This window comes from Corvus cornix, chromosome 1A, assembly GCF_000738735.6.
Source record: "Corvus cornix cornix isolate S_Up_H32 chromosome 1A, ASM73873v5, whole genome shotgun sequence".
In the NCBI taxonomy this organism is placed as follows: Eukaryota; Metazoa; Chordata; class Aves; order Passeriformes; family Corvidae; genus Corvus; species Corvus cornix.
Window position 1 is genome coordinate 6,987,577 of NC_047057.1, and position 15,540 is coordinate 7,003,116.

The 15,540-nt window shown below is 40.7% G+C and overlaps 1 protein-coding gene across 4 annotated transcripts in view; it reads right to left on the minus strand.

The window, feature by feature from the left end:
• GRM3 (glutamate metabotropic receptor 3) overlaps window positions 1-15,540 on the minus strand; it is a 102,285-nt gene that overhangs the window by 4,487 nt on the left and 82,258 nt on the right. For all 4 annotated transcript variants that reach the window (XM_039571152.1, XM_020585088.1, XM_019290892.2 and 1 more), the window contains 2 exons: window positions 5,090-6,156; window positions 1,401-1,575 (listed from right to left, as the gene is read on the minus strand). In XM_039571152.1, coding sequence (XP_039427086.1) covers window positions 1,401-1,575; window positions 5,090-6,156 — 1,242 coding nt within the window. The remainder of the gene's footprint in view (window positions 1-1,400; window positions 1,576-5,089; window positions 6,157-15,540) is intronic.

The window sequence follows — 15,540 nt, forward strand, 5'->3', positions numbered from 1 at the left end:
AATAAAAGTTTCAAATTCCAGAATCCAATACAAAATGTTTATGAATCAAAGTGGTTTTTCACTAAGCTCATTCCCCAGCATGAGAGTATTAAAAAACTTGGAAAGACTACTTACACAAAATTCATAAGGAATGAAAGTCTCATGGGACTTACTATTTCATCAAGGGACCAAACTTCTAAGAGGTTTTGGGAATCCATTGGTCTTTTGGAAGTATTCAGCACTTCAGGCACATAGGACCATCTCATTAAATTTTCCAAAACAGCAAGGAGTATTTGCTCTCTGGTGTCAGGGCTGGATGCAGTCCTGACTCTGATGAGACTGGGAACATATAAAGCCACACAGCTGATCTCTTCTTAGGGACCCTGGGCATTCTTGCACAGTGTGGTTTAGGATGGGAGAGCCAGGGATGCCTGGGATCCCTTCACTTCCTAATCCCTGCTAATGTGATACATAGCAGGGTGCCAAGTTACTTCCATGCTCTGTCTGAAATCTGAAGTGCCAAAGCTTTTGAGACAATTTTGAAATTTAAGTGACACTCAAAAACCTCAGGCTAGGTTATTGTGAACTTGCTGGAAAAACCTTGCTCTGTGTCCCCCCTCTCCTCTGTTTCTTACTCCCTTCCTCTTTACAGTTGTAGTGTGCTTTTCAATTAGATTCCAGGGTGGACATGCTGTCCAGAGAGCTCTGTGAATGAGGTGCTGTGTGCCCCTATCTTTGACGTGTTAAGTTAGTTAAGCTAGACAAAGAAAAAACCCAAACAAATATACAGGTGACCTATTTTTTTTTGTAATCCATATAACTCTCTGAGCAACTCACCCAGAAAAGGAGTGACAGCCTCAAAACAAAATCACAGCCTGCTTGTGATGAAGAGAGTGAAGATGAAGGAAAGAAGGGAATCAGAGCAAATGAGTTGTCCTTGCAACAGAACACTGATTGCTTCTCCAGGCTGTGGCACTGACAAAGGGTATTGATCATGCTCTGCATACAGATGCAGTTTATGACATCCCTTGGATGCATTTTCAGTAGACTTGGAGCCTTTCCTTATAATGCAGGTGATGAGCCATTGAGAGCATGCTGCGTTGTGGCCCAGATCCTGTCAGCATGTTGCTCTGACAGGAATACTCCCAGGCAATCTGTTCCTGTCACACTGCCAGAGTGACAGTGAGACACAGGGTCTGTTTGGTGTGTGCAACAGGCTGGAGTCACAGCCCACCAAAAACTTTCTGCTGACTTCAGTGGGCTTCAGAGCAGGCTCTGAGCTGATTCCCATGGGAAGGGGATGAGTTTCCTCTCCAAACACAAAGGAAGTGGTGCTTTCACAGGGTCACATAGTTCAGCCCATCTTGTCTTTACCCAAACTCACCACAACCCCACGGAAAGGTGGCAGTCTTGTTACTTACACTGGGAGTAAGTGGTCCCGGTCCCACTGACACTGAACCTGTTGAGGTGGAGTCTGTGAGTGACCACGTTCTTCTGGGGCTGGAAAAGGATGATGTGCACCTTGGGCGCAAACAGGCAGCCCAGCACAACAAAGCCACTGAGACTCACAGAGATGCACATGGTGGTGGTTTGCACCTAGGAGAGAGCGGGCACAAAGCACTGTGTTTCAGTATGGAAAGCTCTGAAAGGCAGAATATTAGAAACATTATCACATAACAGCATGAACCATGGTCCTGGGTGTTTGCACTGGTGCAGGCTGGTGTGAACATCTGTTGCATCCTTGTCATCCGCAATCCTGGGATCATATGAATGAGGTGCTGGTGCTGGTGATACCCTGTGTCTCTGCATGTCAAGGAGACATTGATTGTGTTCTCTCTCATTTTAGTACAGAAAGGATAGATTTTCTCTCTTTCTCTCCTACCCTTGATTTCTAACTTGCTGAGAGAATCCTGTGTAATGCTTGTCAGGAAATATTGGAGCAGTGCTGGCTGCAGGGGGAACCAGCTCACACATAGTATACATTATGTGGGTTTACATCAGGTGTCTCATGCAAAACATCCCTCTGAAAACAAGTTTGGTCTCCAGCCCCAGTCCTAATCAGAGAACTTGAGTAAGCCCTTGCAGAAATATAGGTGTGATTTGGAGTACAGATAATATCTGGTGACTGTTTTCAGACTGGGTCTGAATGATGTCCTGATTTTGAGCCATCAGTTTTTCAGCTTAGAAATGAATTGTTTGTAAGGCTGCAGTATTTTAGAATAGTCGCCTTGGGGCATTTGTTAGAGTAGCTTTGCTGGCACTGTCTATCTTTTATCCTTTTTATTCAATAGTATAACTAGGTGCCAAGTTTACTGCCTCATTTTCAGTTTATATTCTTTTCTTCTGAGCAGATTCCTTAATTAAGATGTTGAATTAAATTGCTTTAAACTCTACTGCTTAATTTGAATGATTATACATCTATGGCTCATTTTTCCCTAGTTATATTCCTGCAGTTCTTTAAGATTATCCTTTTTCCATGGGAATGCTTCTCGTATCTCCTTGTCAGAAGTAATTGGTGCAAATTGAAAAATAGAGTAGGGAATGGACATCATTACTTTACATATATACTGAGCACAATTGGTATTTTGTCATCAATGAGGATAATTACCGCCATAATTTAATAATCACTCTTTGCACAACATGGGTGTGGCAAGCACCATGAAATGTGCTCAGCTTTCACAGGGTGAGTGAAAATGGAAGACTGTACAGAGACTGCATGAGAAAGGAACACCTTGGCTGAACGTTCTCCTTCACCTCTCTGCATTTTGTCCACAGAGCTGTGCTGTCAGGTTAGGTGGATATTGAGTTGTACAGGTAGGGCAAGATGGGGAGTTTTCTTATAAAACAAGAATAAATGAAGCTACCTTTATTTCCATTCGTTTCAAGGTAAGTTTTTTTCACTATCAAAACCCTCTCCCCCACCCTGCTTTCCTAGGGCTTGTGCTGCCTGGAGCAGCTCAGCTGTAGTGGCATAATTATACACTCAACCAATTAAATGATTTGGGTTTAAAATAGCTCCATCCCAGAGGGCTTCTTTTAATCCAGGTCACTCCAGTGGTTCAGTGTGTAACCTGGCCTCACAGACTGGACTGGTGTGCTGGCAGAGTAGAGGAAATCCCGCTAGACCTTGTGTTATGCTAAGGCACATGGAGAACAGGGAGGTGATTCGGGACAGCCAGCATGGCTTCACCAAGGGGTGCAGATGTCATTTGTCTGGAATTCTGTGAAGATTTTGATAGATGCCTCCAAACATCATTCTCTCTAAAGTGAAGAGGTATGGATTTGATGGGTGGGCTGTTAGATGAATGAGAAATTGCTTGGATTGTCACATCCGAGGACAGTGGCCAATGGTTTGGAGTCCTGATGGATGTCAGTGACAAGTGGTGTCCTTCAGGGGTCCATATCGGGACCAGTGTTATTTAATATCTTCATTAATGACATGGATGAAGGGATCAAGTGTATCCTCAGCAAACTTGCAGATGACTCCAAGCTGAGTGGTGCTGTTGCTAAGGCTGTTTATTGGTGATGCTACCAGAATAGGGCTACATTAGGATGGCACAAGTTGATTCAGAGTCAACGTGTGACACTGCATGGAAACTAAATATGGGCTTTTCAAAGGAACCCCAGAAGTGTAGACTTGTCATGAAAGTATCAAAAAGATGTTAAAAGCATTTTCTGCTGATTTTGTAGTACTTGAGTTAGTTTATTTGGAACCTTGTATATAAATTAAATGCCTACAAGTGGTCTTGAAAACTCCATTCAGGAGATAAATTCTGCTTGAACATTCAAGTCATGCTCCTCTTGGCCATTACTGTCTGTACTGTCCACTCATGTGACTGTCTGCACTGATATTTCCCTCCTTCTCTGTCTGTCTTCCTGATTGCTTTGGGTGTCCGGAGCTGTTCCCTAGTGCCTTCTTTAAACTTTTCCTTCATTAACTTCAATCCATTACTTGCTATTCTAACTTCTCCTGAGACTGAATAATCCCTTCCTCTCGTTTAGTTGCCTTGAAATTATTTATAGTCTGTGATCACGTCTCCCTGGGTTTACTCTTGTCTAGACTAAATATATTTAGCGCTTTTACTGTCACTCTGCGTGTCTCACTGCGTCATTTGTTACCTACCCTTGTTTTCTAGAGGTTTTCAGTACATTTCCTAAGCTGGGAAAAATAGTACTAAATATATTGTTCCAGGGTGGCCACACCAAAAGTACGTTAAGTGACATTATTAGCTCCACAGTTTTATGTGCTATTTCATGTACACACTATTGGCAATAACACCCCCCTAAGATAATCTACCTTTCTTCTGGGCAGAAAGTTGAACTAATTCTCTGCAAACTGCTCTAAGGGCCAACTCCCACAGTCACTTCTCACATCGTAATAACTGTGAGATTTCCAGTGGAGCAGATCTGAATCTTTTTTCTGAGACAATTTCCTTCTGTTCAAAAATACGATTTTATTGAACTTGAAGCTTTGCAACACTATATGACAATTTAAACAGTTTAATGTTTCTAAAGTTTGCTGGTGAAGGCTGACCAATATTTTCTGCTCAGTGAGGTGTGTCTTTTATAGTGCAGAAAGACTAAAAAGTTCTATATTTAAGTCGAACATCTGTTGAATTTTTTTTAACAACCCTGTTTCATAGGAAATTTTTTAATTCTATCCTTGTATTTTTTATTTGGAGGAAAATACCATGTTTCAATAGCAGATTCTTTTGCAGAAGGAGACTGGTTAGTCCGGATTTTATTTTAAGCTCCCTTTCTGCCAAATAACTCATTATAACTAATTCTAGCTCATGATCCACTGGGTTTTTCTGTTAGAACTATGACTTCAAATAGTGATGAACTCAAATGAATACTTAATCCATATGTTATGCCTCTATTGCAATCAGACTAACAGTATTAATCCCTTCCAGCTCTGACTGCACATGCTCTTTTTGAAATGACACCACCTTTCTTAGAAGTAAGCCAAAATCTGGTAACATTGAAAGAGAACTTCTTTGCAAGGGACCCAGGGGACAAAAGAACTGAAAAAAAAAGCCTTTAGTGAATGCTGATGTGGTCCTCTAAAGTACTGCACATAATTTATGGAAACAGATATCCAAAGACTTACTCTGTAGTCACTGGACGTCACATAAAATATAGGGAGAAAGGCCAGCCAAATGATGCACGTTGTGTACATTGTGAAACCGATAAACTTGGCTTCGTTGAAGTTCTCTGGACATTTCCTGGTTTTGAAGGCGTACACAGTGCATAAGACTACGAGGATTACATCATATGTTAAGGACATTAACATACTGGAATCTTTGACATTGCATTTCAGGATGACAGTCTCTCTCTTCTCGGGAAGCGTGTATCGCCTGGTGCCCGGTGCCTCCAAGATGAGCCACACGGACACCACCACCACCTGTACCAAAATGAGACTCAGGCAGATGAACACCTGAGAGCTGGGGCTGATGAACTTGGGCCGCTGAGCACCGTTCTTTACGCCATCGAATATTCTGGCAATGCAGTTCGTTTTTGTCAGAAGGGCAGAGTAGCAGACAGCAAAGGAACTTCCTAGCCCCAAACGGCGGAGGGTACAGATGGCTGGAGAAGGCTTGGCTATGAAGAAGAAAGTCATGCTGTAAGACAGGAAGACCCCAAAGAGCAGTATGTAGCACAGTTCACGGCCAGAGGCTTTGACCAGGGGGGTGTTGTTGTGCTTGATGAACACCCCAATGACCATGAAAGTACAAATAAAGCCCAGGCATGCGATGGTAACAGGACCTATTGCCCAAGCATCTTCCCACTTGATGTAGTCTTCTGGTAGGTCGTAGCAGCCAGTCAGGTCAGCTGTGGGCCATTTTCCAGGCCCACAGTCTGCACAAGTGAATTCATCAGCCAGGTACTCATATGTTTCACAGGGAATACAAATCCAACAGCAGACATCTCCTGGTTGCATATTCTTCATCTCGTTAGGAGCACAGGGGTCGCTGCACTGGGAGACAGGGACAGAGCTCCTGGACCAGTGGATAGAGTCTACCTCCAGTGACAGAGTTTCTGCCCACTGGCCAACCTTCACATAGGAATATCTGTCTCCAGTGAACTGGAAATTGAACACGTTGTATCGTCCTAGCCCATCTCCATAGGCATCAAATTTGACCATACTGTCTGCATCATTGGGAGGGTTGAATGGAGCTGTGGGGGAAATAAAAAAAGAAAGAAATAGAGAAATGTTATTATCAAAGTTATATTTTTTTTCATCCCTTTGGCAAGCACAGGCACATGACAGCTTAGAGAATACAATTCAGTTGTCAACAGGTAAGTTGAGAGGTCAGTATCTGTCTCAGTTTTGAACTTGGAAGAAGAGCTCAGATAATAGAATCCTATTCCACTTTACATTTACAAATGTTAGATGATCAATGTCCTTACTTTATTATGTCCTGGATACAAATCAATTATCCAAGTATTTCTCCCAGTATGTACCACTGCTATCTCTCACATTTTCTCTTGAAAGAAAGAGATCTGCTTCTGAGTCTCAGTAATTTTTGGTGAAACTTGGCTGCCATGATGTAAGAAAAATTAAATGATCGGTTCATTAAATGTCAGGTTTGAGGCCAAGAGTCTGGAATGCAGCTGAATAGAGGATTCATTTTGAGGATGAGGGAGAAGTAACTGTGAAATCCTCAACAATTTCTACTACATCTTTTTCACTTCCTGTGTTGTAGGAAATTTTGAATCCCTTCTATTTTGCTTCAATTTTACCAGTTTCTGATATTTCTGTATGGTCTGAGTTCCCCGGCACATGCTGCTTTGGTCCTGTACCTTGTTTGGGGAATGGATGAAAAAACCACAAACTGGATCTGTGACCTTCTGTGAAATCAATATTGTAACACTTCTAACTGGTAAGCTCTGGAGAGTTTTGTTTTTCCTCCCTCTGAGGCTTATCCAAGGAATGAAGAACTATTAAAAATGTGGGAGGAAATTGCATTTACCATGTGATTTATTGGACATTTGCTGTAGCATCAAAGGTGAAAATCTTTACAGGCAGGAGGCAAAATGATTTTTTTTTACCATTGATGAGCAATAAATGTCTTTGGCCATAGAAGTGGTTCCACTGTCACTGCTGGAATAAATCTCTTTCCCTGCCTCTGTGTCCACGCTGTGTTTGAGCTTGAGCAATATTGTATAAGGGTGTAATACCTTCCTCCACTTCAATCTCCAGATACTTTGGATTTCTTGTGGTAGATTTATTTAGCTTCTTTAAAACACTGAGGCCAAATTCTTTCACCTTTATTCCACGAAGTGTTACCTTATTGTGCTGTACTCTGGCTAAAGTCAGTAAAAGGGGCACTGGGTTTCGGAACAGAAGCCCCAGCTGGAGGGTTGAAATTGTAACCTGCACCTCCTCAGGTGCTGCACTTGGACTGCATTTCTTTCCCAACTTTCTACTTATTGTAGAGTTGGGATATAATTTACAGCCACCTATACTCCCTTATGGGTTTGAATCAAGACTCTGCTTGTTCTTATCCCTGCCCTCTCCTGCTCCTTCCCACCTCAGCTGTGTCAGCCACAGTGGTGGACAGCCTTGGTTTGCAGGATTACAGAATCATGGAATTACGGAATAATTCAGGTAGGAAGGGACCACCAGTGGGGTCCTCTGGTCCAACCCCCCTGCTCAAGCAGGGTCATGCCAGAGCACATGGCACAGGATTCATCCAGACAGTTCTGGAATATCTCCAGTGAGGGAGGCTCCACACCTTCTCTGGGCAACGTTCCAGTGCTTGGTCACTGCACGTAAAAGAAGTTCTTTCTCATGTTCATGTGTTCCAGTTCCTGCCCTTTGCCTCTGTCTTACTGCCATTGAGAAGAGCCTGGCTCTCTTCAGATACCCACATACACTGACAAGGTCCCCTCTCAGTTGTGTCTTCTAAAGGCTGAACAAGCCCAGCTCCCTCAGCCTTTCCACATAAGACAGATGGTGCAGTCCCCTTATCATCTTTGGACCCCTCCACTGGGCTTGCTCCAGGAGCTCCATGTTTTTCTTGTACTGTACAAATTAGGACTGGGTAGCCCAGGAACTTGTAAAAAGTTTATTTTATCTATTTTTTTGTCACTGTTGGCATCTAGTTTTACCATTCTGTAGTCCAAAACCTCTGAGTGCACAAAAATTAAGAGCGGCATAATCCTCCCCCAAATGGCCAGTCCTGCTTGAAGTGACATGCTCTAAATTAAACAGGTAGCTAAATTCAAAATATAGGTCAACTAGAAGAATATTAAGCAGCTTTCCTCCTCTCCCTCCTCCTCCTCATGCACAGGCATGCGAGCTCTCTCATCCAGGAGCAGCATTAAAATGAAATCATAATGCAGCACTTAACAGCTCCTCAATAACGTGCTGTCATTGCCAATGTCTTCTTTCATTATTCATAACACTTATATAGATTGTAGAAGCTGTTAACACAGCAGCCCAGCTTTAAGAGCCAGTTTATTCACTTCAGTGTTATCCAGGCCAGCTCCTGAGGTGGGCTGAGAGCCTGTCACTGCTGCTGGCACCAGTGGAGCAGCAGGTAAGGAAGACAGACTGCAAACTCGTTGTTTGACATCTGTCAAGTGCATAAATTGAAGGGCACAAATGCCCCAGTGCAAGTTATCTGAGGGTCTGAAACACCAGCATTTTTCAGGAAAGAATTCCTTCTGTGTAACATGTTTAACAACTTCTTATAGAAGTTCTGATAGAATATTTGTCATTTAAATAGAACAAAGTATTTTCCTTAGACTTTGCAGGTAGGTCCAGAAGGCAAAGCAGGTAATGTCACAAAGTTAGCTTGAAGCTCATGTATAATTGCCTTCCACAGGGCTGTTCCCATGCTACAAGTAGAAACAAAAGATTTTTGTAGGACAATATGTTCTAAGTTAATGAAAGCTTGTAGCTTCAAACATTCCTTTTTAGTGGCTGCTGATAGAGGAAAATAAATCACCCTCTTTCAGATGGAAAGGATGAAATCATTTAACCAAACAATGATGTATTAAATTATAGTATGGTGAGCCAAAGCCTACAAATGAGCCCACTGGGTGGCAGCAATTAATATACCCACTGATTACATACAAAATCACTAAGGCATTTTAACATATAATTTATCAACATGTTCTAGATCCTGTAGAATCACTTCCAAAAAGTAATGTTTTCATAAAATATGATGAAATAATAATGAAAATAAAGTTAAGATGCTTATCACAAGAAAGCAGGACCTTATGTTTTAGAGTAAAAATAAGGGTTTTTACAAATTGGTTTCCCCAGAGATGATGTCAGGCTGTCATAAGTCACTCTGCAAATTTTTTTTCCAGTTATATTTCAGTTTTGAGAGGAAACCTACAATCTTTATAGCAGGTATTTCTGGCAGATCTATTTCAGAGTTGTAGCTCAGCTCTTCTACGTTCATCCCTTGGGAGAGGACAGACAAGAGTCTCTGGATCTACTCAGCTGCTAGCTGAGAGGCTGAGTGACAATATGAATTTTGCCTCCTTTGAGCAGAGCCTTTGAATCTTTTCCCTTGCACTTTATGAAATGTGTTAAGAAGTTATACGAGAGGAATTTTGTAAAAGAAGTTATCAAGGAAAAGAAAAGATAATTAAAAGTGACTTAAAGATAAACCAGTGATGCTTTGTGCTCCAGCTTGCAGCAATTCAGCAAGGAAGATGCAACAGCAGTGACATTTATGAGAGCAGGAGGGCAGAAGACAGAAATCTTTGGAACCTTGGTGCAGGCAGGCCTACTCTGTCAGCTCCCTGCAGAAATCCTACTGGAGGAGAGGATTCCATTGTGCAAGTGGAGGACAAACTCCTTCAGCTTCAGATAAGAGAGGAATGACTGTAGATTTATTACTCCTTCAGTAGCAGATACGGATAAGAACATAAAATAACATCATAGCTTTTATGTAGTGAATTATGCCCTTTTTTTCCATCTTCCTAAGTGGGATCAATTTTTCCAACAGTCACATAACTAGCAAAAATGTGCTTATCTGCTGTTGGAAGCAGGTGAGTTGCTTTCATTTAGGAATCTTTATTATTTTTGGCGTCAGCGATGTACTGCTCTTGGTGACATGAAAAATTTCAGAAAGAAAGTTCTGAAGGGGAGATTTATTTTATCATTGAGCAAAACCTTTATTTGAAGAAATAGTATGAGAAGTATATTTAAATACTTCTAATCCTGCACATTGCCGCAGTTGAGTGAAAAATACTCCAGGATTTTTTAACGAGGAATGAAATGAGGAAAACAAAGCAGTTTTCATCCTAATTAGGCATTGGAAGCCTTTTAAGAAGCTGAGCAGCGTAGGGAAAGATGTGTGTCATCTTAACTGGCTTGGAATCAGACCAGGTTTTGTTTGTCAGCAACATCTTTGGGCCAAGAAGGATATTTTACATAGAGTCTTGCATGTGTCTGGCACAGATCTGAGTGTGTAGATGTTATCCTATAGAAAACATTCTCAGTAACACTTCCTCGTAGGAATGATGACAGATATCCCTACATCTAAGAACATTCTTCATGTCCATTAAAACACACATCTGTTTTTTGTTTGCAGAGTGTATTCTTTCTAAACAAGGTACAGATCACAGACACACAGCTCACTAGCTGTGAGGCAATTAATTAATAGCAAGGCTTGGTGAAAGCACTGCAGTTTTTCAGCTTGGCAGTTGGCAAAGCTGGGAGATTCCATGTGGTTTCGAAAGAGATGTAGAAAGGACTATTGGGTGCACTAAAGGTACATTCTTCCACAGTGTGTTGTCCCCAAAGACTACAAAGAGATCATGATTAAATAGAAATGGAAATGTAAAGAGGGAACGGACTGGAGTTTCTGAAAAGTCGAGTAAAACCTCCTTCGTCTCACTAGATGGTGCTGCAAAAACTCAAAACTTCTGATTTAAGACTGAAAAACAAGACATTTTTTATGTAACAGAAAAATACAGTTATTTTTTAATCCCCCCTACTCTTCCTGTTACATATCCAGGGCAATGTCTTCTTAAAACACTTCAAGGAAGAGCCTAGATTATAATATAACAGGATATGGTATGTTTGTCCAATGGGCTCATCTGTGTGTATGATGCCTTATCTTGAAAAGTACAGAAAAGACCCTGAGAATACACATTTATTTTCATTCTCTTTTATTTTTAGCTAGATATGGCTTGTTGAGGTCAAAGTGACTTATTTCTGCTTGGCTGAACATTCAGACCGAGCAACAGAGACCTGATGCACCCACTCCTGTTTCTGCTTCAGCACAGCGCAGCTGGTTTCATACCTGATTGACAGAAGGCACACTGAAATTTGGCAATTTAAAAGTTAGTATGGGAAAAGATCATACTGAAGTGCCACTAGATTGTACCTCTCCACAATTGTTTCCACAGAGACAAGTAGTCACTTTTAACCTCTGCACCACTGTCTCTGGATTTGTTTGGGTCATATGCAGCATTGCTTCTTCTCATTTAAGAAATGTATGAGACAAATGAGACAGATTAGTCCCCTACAAATGTAATTTTCCCATCTATATCTATAGATTTTCCACTCAGGTCTATGGTTTCTCCCTTAGGCTAGATGCTTGCTGTAGGGAATTTTAAAACCAGTCCCAGACCCCCCAAACTTTTGCAGTGGTCAGAGACAGAAATGTTTTCCTCAGGCCGTTTACTTTAGAGTGGTATCTAGAATAGCCCAGCCAAACTGTACCTGTTCTTTTTCTGTTGACCACCATGAGTATGACTATCTGAAATACATCCACTATAAATGTGTCTGAAGTCAAGTGAGATGAATAGCACCAATATCTGGAACAGAAAGGGTGACAGCTGGAGCACCAAGTGGTAGCAACATGTCCAAGCTCTCCACAGTGTACCTGCGAGCAGGTGTCTCTCACAAGCTGTCTGCACAGGCTGCTGTGGGGGCTATCAGAGAGAACAGACTGGGAACATTGGCAAAACAAGATAAGGGGCTGAATAACTAGAAGACTTTCTTCAGCTTGTCATTATCCTCATTATCCTCAGCCTGGCTGAGCACAGAACTTTCAAGCAACCTCTCCTGTGAAATGCTTGCCTCAAGCATAATGTTTTACATTTCCAGGTATGTGTTGTCCTCTTGCTTGTGTGCGTCTTGGGCATTGGTGTGGTCTTTAGGACTTGGGGAGAATGAACTAGATGCTAAGTTGCAAACCTTCATCAATGAAATTGAAATTTCCTTTATTTTTTAAAGGAAATTTAAGGAATTAAAAAAATAATTTCTTCTTTCTTAAAGCATTTGGATTTTGAGACATGGAAGGTAAAAAGCATGTAAAAATTCTGCACTCACTGTATTTCTCCTTAAAAATACAAATAATCTTCCCTGAATTTAAGAATATTTCTCGCAGTTTTTTGGTTAAGGTTGTATTAGTTCAACTTGAAAATAAAACAAATACTCATGGAAAATCATTCAAGGTGTTTTTCTTTTTTTTTTAAAAATAAGTCTGCTAGGTTGATAATTAATATTAATAATTTGTGAGATTCCAACATAGAAATGCCTTTCAATTGATACCATTAGTTTAAGTTTACCCACTTAAAGAAATGGTTGCCACAAGAGGCAAAATGCATGCAGTGTAATTCATACCAGCAATCAACTTGCAATTACAAAGGAAATTAAACCATGACTTCAAACTGCCTAACTCCTCCCTCAGGCCAACTCACTGTTTTGTACACAGAAGCAAGGGGAAACCATTCCCATTATGAAGAATTATGGCCACTGTGAGGGTGACAACACATAAGCTCAGGATTGGAACTGTAAATTCTGGGCTGGCCTTTGGTAGCTCCTGAAATGTTTTGGACTGAGGAAGATTTGAGTTGGCTGGTGAGTTCTCTGTCAGTTGCTGAACATTTATGTTGCTGTCAGAGCTTGAGGCCTTGGTTGGGATTTTCTGCCATTTCAGGGGTTATGGATTACCCTGTGTCCAATTTGAACATTTGGGTGAGGGACATTCCCATGTAACCTCAGAGCAGGGAACGGATGCCATGCCTTTTACCCCTCTCTTCCCAGCATATCCAAGGTGCAGCTGAAAGAGATTAAAGTTGCGTTTTAATTTTGCTAAAATTTACTTTTGGACTAATTAGGGACATGGTTATATCACAGGGGCATGAATCTTTTTCTTTTTGGAGGCACTGTTCCATGACATGTTAATTCCACCCCCAAACTGGAAACGTAGCTGTCTAAGGAAGTGTTAAATACCTAATAATATTTTTGCCCTTCTTTGTCAGCCTGAACTAAATATGAATAGATTTAGTTATTAAGATATTAAAGGAAGTTGGTTAAAAAATTCTCTCCTCTGTGGGGACTTGAGGATTGGAGAGGTGTTTCCAGACACAGCTCTGAATAATTTAGTTAGATAGTTTGCCCTTAGAGATCTGAAGCAAATGAACCATGAAATAGACCCTCTGGCTGTTATTTCCTAATTGACTTGATATGAAGACACTCCCAGATCAGGTGGACTGACATAGATTTAGTTGCTTACACTGCAATGCTATTATTTAGTAGTAGTAATATTGTAGCTGTGACAGTCCAAGATGCAAGAAATTTCAAGTGCCTAAGAAAGGCAGTATTTCTTATTAGACTTATAGATGGAAGAAGTGCACAAGCTTTCAAGCCCAAGGTCACTCCATTAGGTCATCAGAAACATTGCTCAATAAATTTGACCTTCATTTATTTTGAAGGAACAACTCTGCTCGGAGTTTAGTATATCAGGTTTTTATTTCCTGCTGGAAACACAATTTCCTTTTGCAAACAGGCTCATTACTATCCATTTTCAGAGTAATTGCTGAAAGCTTTTTGTTCACTTCTTTAAAAGTATAGAATTCAGAAACACAAGGTCTGATCAAGATGCAAGACAAGATATGACAAAGACATGTTATGCCAAAAGCTTCTTTTTTTTCCAGATATGTGGGCAGTCTAATAAAGGTATTGCCTCTTCCTACAGATCTTATGACTCTATGCTATTATTTTGTTAAGGAGCTACTGAAAACTCTCAGCAATCACCCTACAAATTGCTAATAATGAGGTAATTTGCAAAATGAAATTGTATTTGCAGTAGGAAAATAAAACCCTAAGCAGTGAATTATAAGGAGAGCATGTATTTGAAATAATTGAAGCTCAAATTTATTGAACATTTTGGAGAAAAAAAAGAGCTGTAGAATGCCTCAGAGTAGGAATAAAGAGACATTACCACGGTGAAACACAGGAAGCTTTAGGCTCAGACATATTATGCTGCTCAGTTACAGCAGTTGGCACATCTGACATAATGCTTGTGGAGGACAAAGATGAATTGGAATATAGCTGGAAAGGTAAATGTTTCACACATCACATGGTGTAAGATTCTGGAGTGGATCAGTTTTCTCTAGGAATATAATATGCAATTGAAAAAAAAAATGACCTATATTTCTTGAACATAAGTTTAATTAGAGTGTCTATTTTGGGAGTGCAGTTTTCTTACAGAGCTCCTATAGTCTCCCATAGTGGAGAGAAATTGGCACCTCCAAAGGTGGGCTCTGGCTAATGTGAGATGCCATCAGGAAGGTGGGTAACTTCCTCCATCAATAGTTCTCCAGTTACACTGTAAAGTGTTTCAAAGAATACATGAAAGTTGGGTGGCTTCAATTTTGGCCACTGATGGAAATCAAACTTATGTTTCAGTAAGGCCCACCACACACATTAAATGTGCTCATCTTCCTTTGTAAAGGTATGAGTCTGGATTTTATTTTTACTCTTTTCCATACAAATAAGGTGGTGGCTGGAAATGCACATCTACTGAAATTGCAAGTTAATTCAGTATTCAACAGAGTCCATCTCAGCTGACCAAATGTTGAGTCAAACAGAGAGGTGAAAGTGGGCTTCTCACAAAAATGAATTTCAGTCAAAAGAGAGTGAGATAAAGGATAACTCTTGGCTTTTAAGGCTATTCCTGCATATCACACACCAGCTGTAGAGGTAGCACGTCACCTCTCCCAACATCATCAGTGTTCATTGGCATGTGTTATTCTGCAACACGCAACCTGCACGTCCTATTAATACTTGCAAATTCTTCTGTTCTCAGGAATAAAAGATAAAGCTGAGAACACAGTATCATTTTTGCTAATACTTTGCTCCACTGAATCAGTTCAGCAACAGCAATCACTGGACCTCAGGGGAAAATGTAAAATGAAAATGTTGATTTATTTGCCTGTTTTATGGTGGAAGCAGAGACACATTGATAGGCTTAGACTGATAAAATGTTTCAGAGATCTAGGAGAGACATTTACAGCACTGCCTCAAACCTTCTTCTGACTGGAGATAATTTCTTCTCCAAAGAGCCTTTAAAGATGGGCTTTTTATTCTTTCAGTTACTGGAGCATTAACTAGCCATTAGCTATCTGTTCAAATCGATGTGCAAATGTAATACAGGAAGTTTAACAAACTTTTTCATCATATTTTCATCAGTTCTCAATACCAGTTTCATAGTTTTTTCAGCCACTGTCTGGTGGAGACCTATCCTGGTACAGTAGGCCAATCTTTGACACAAAGCTGATCACTTGGAGCAGTGTTCA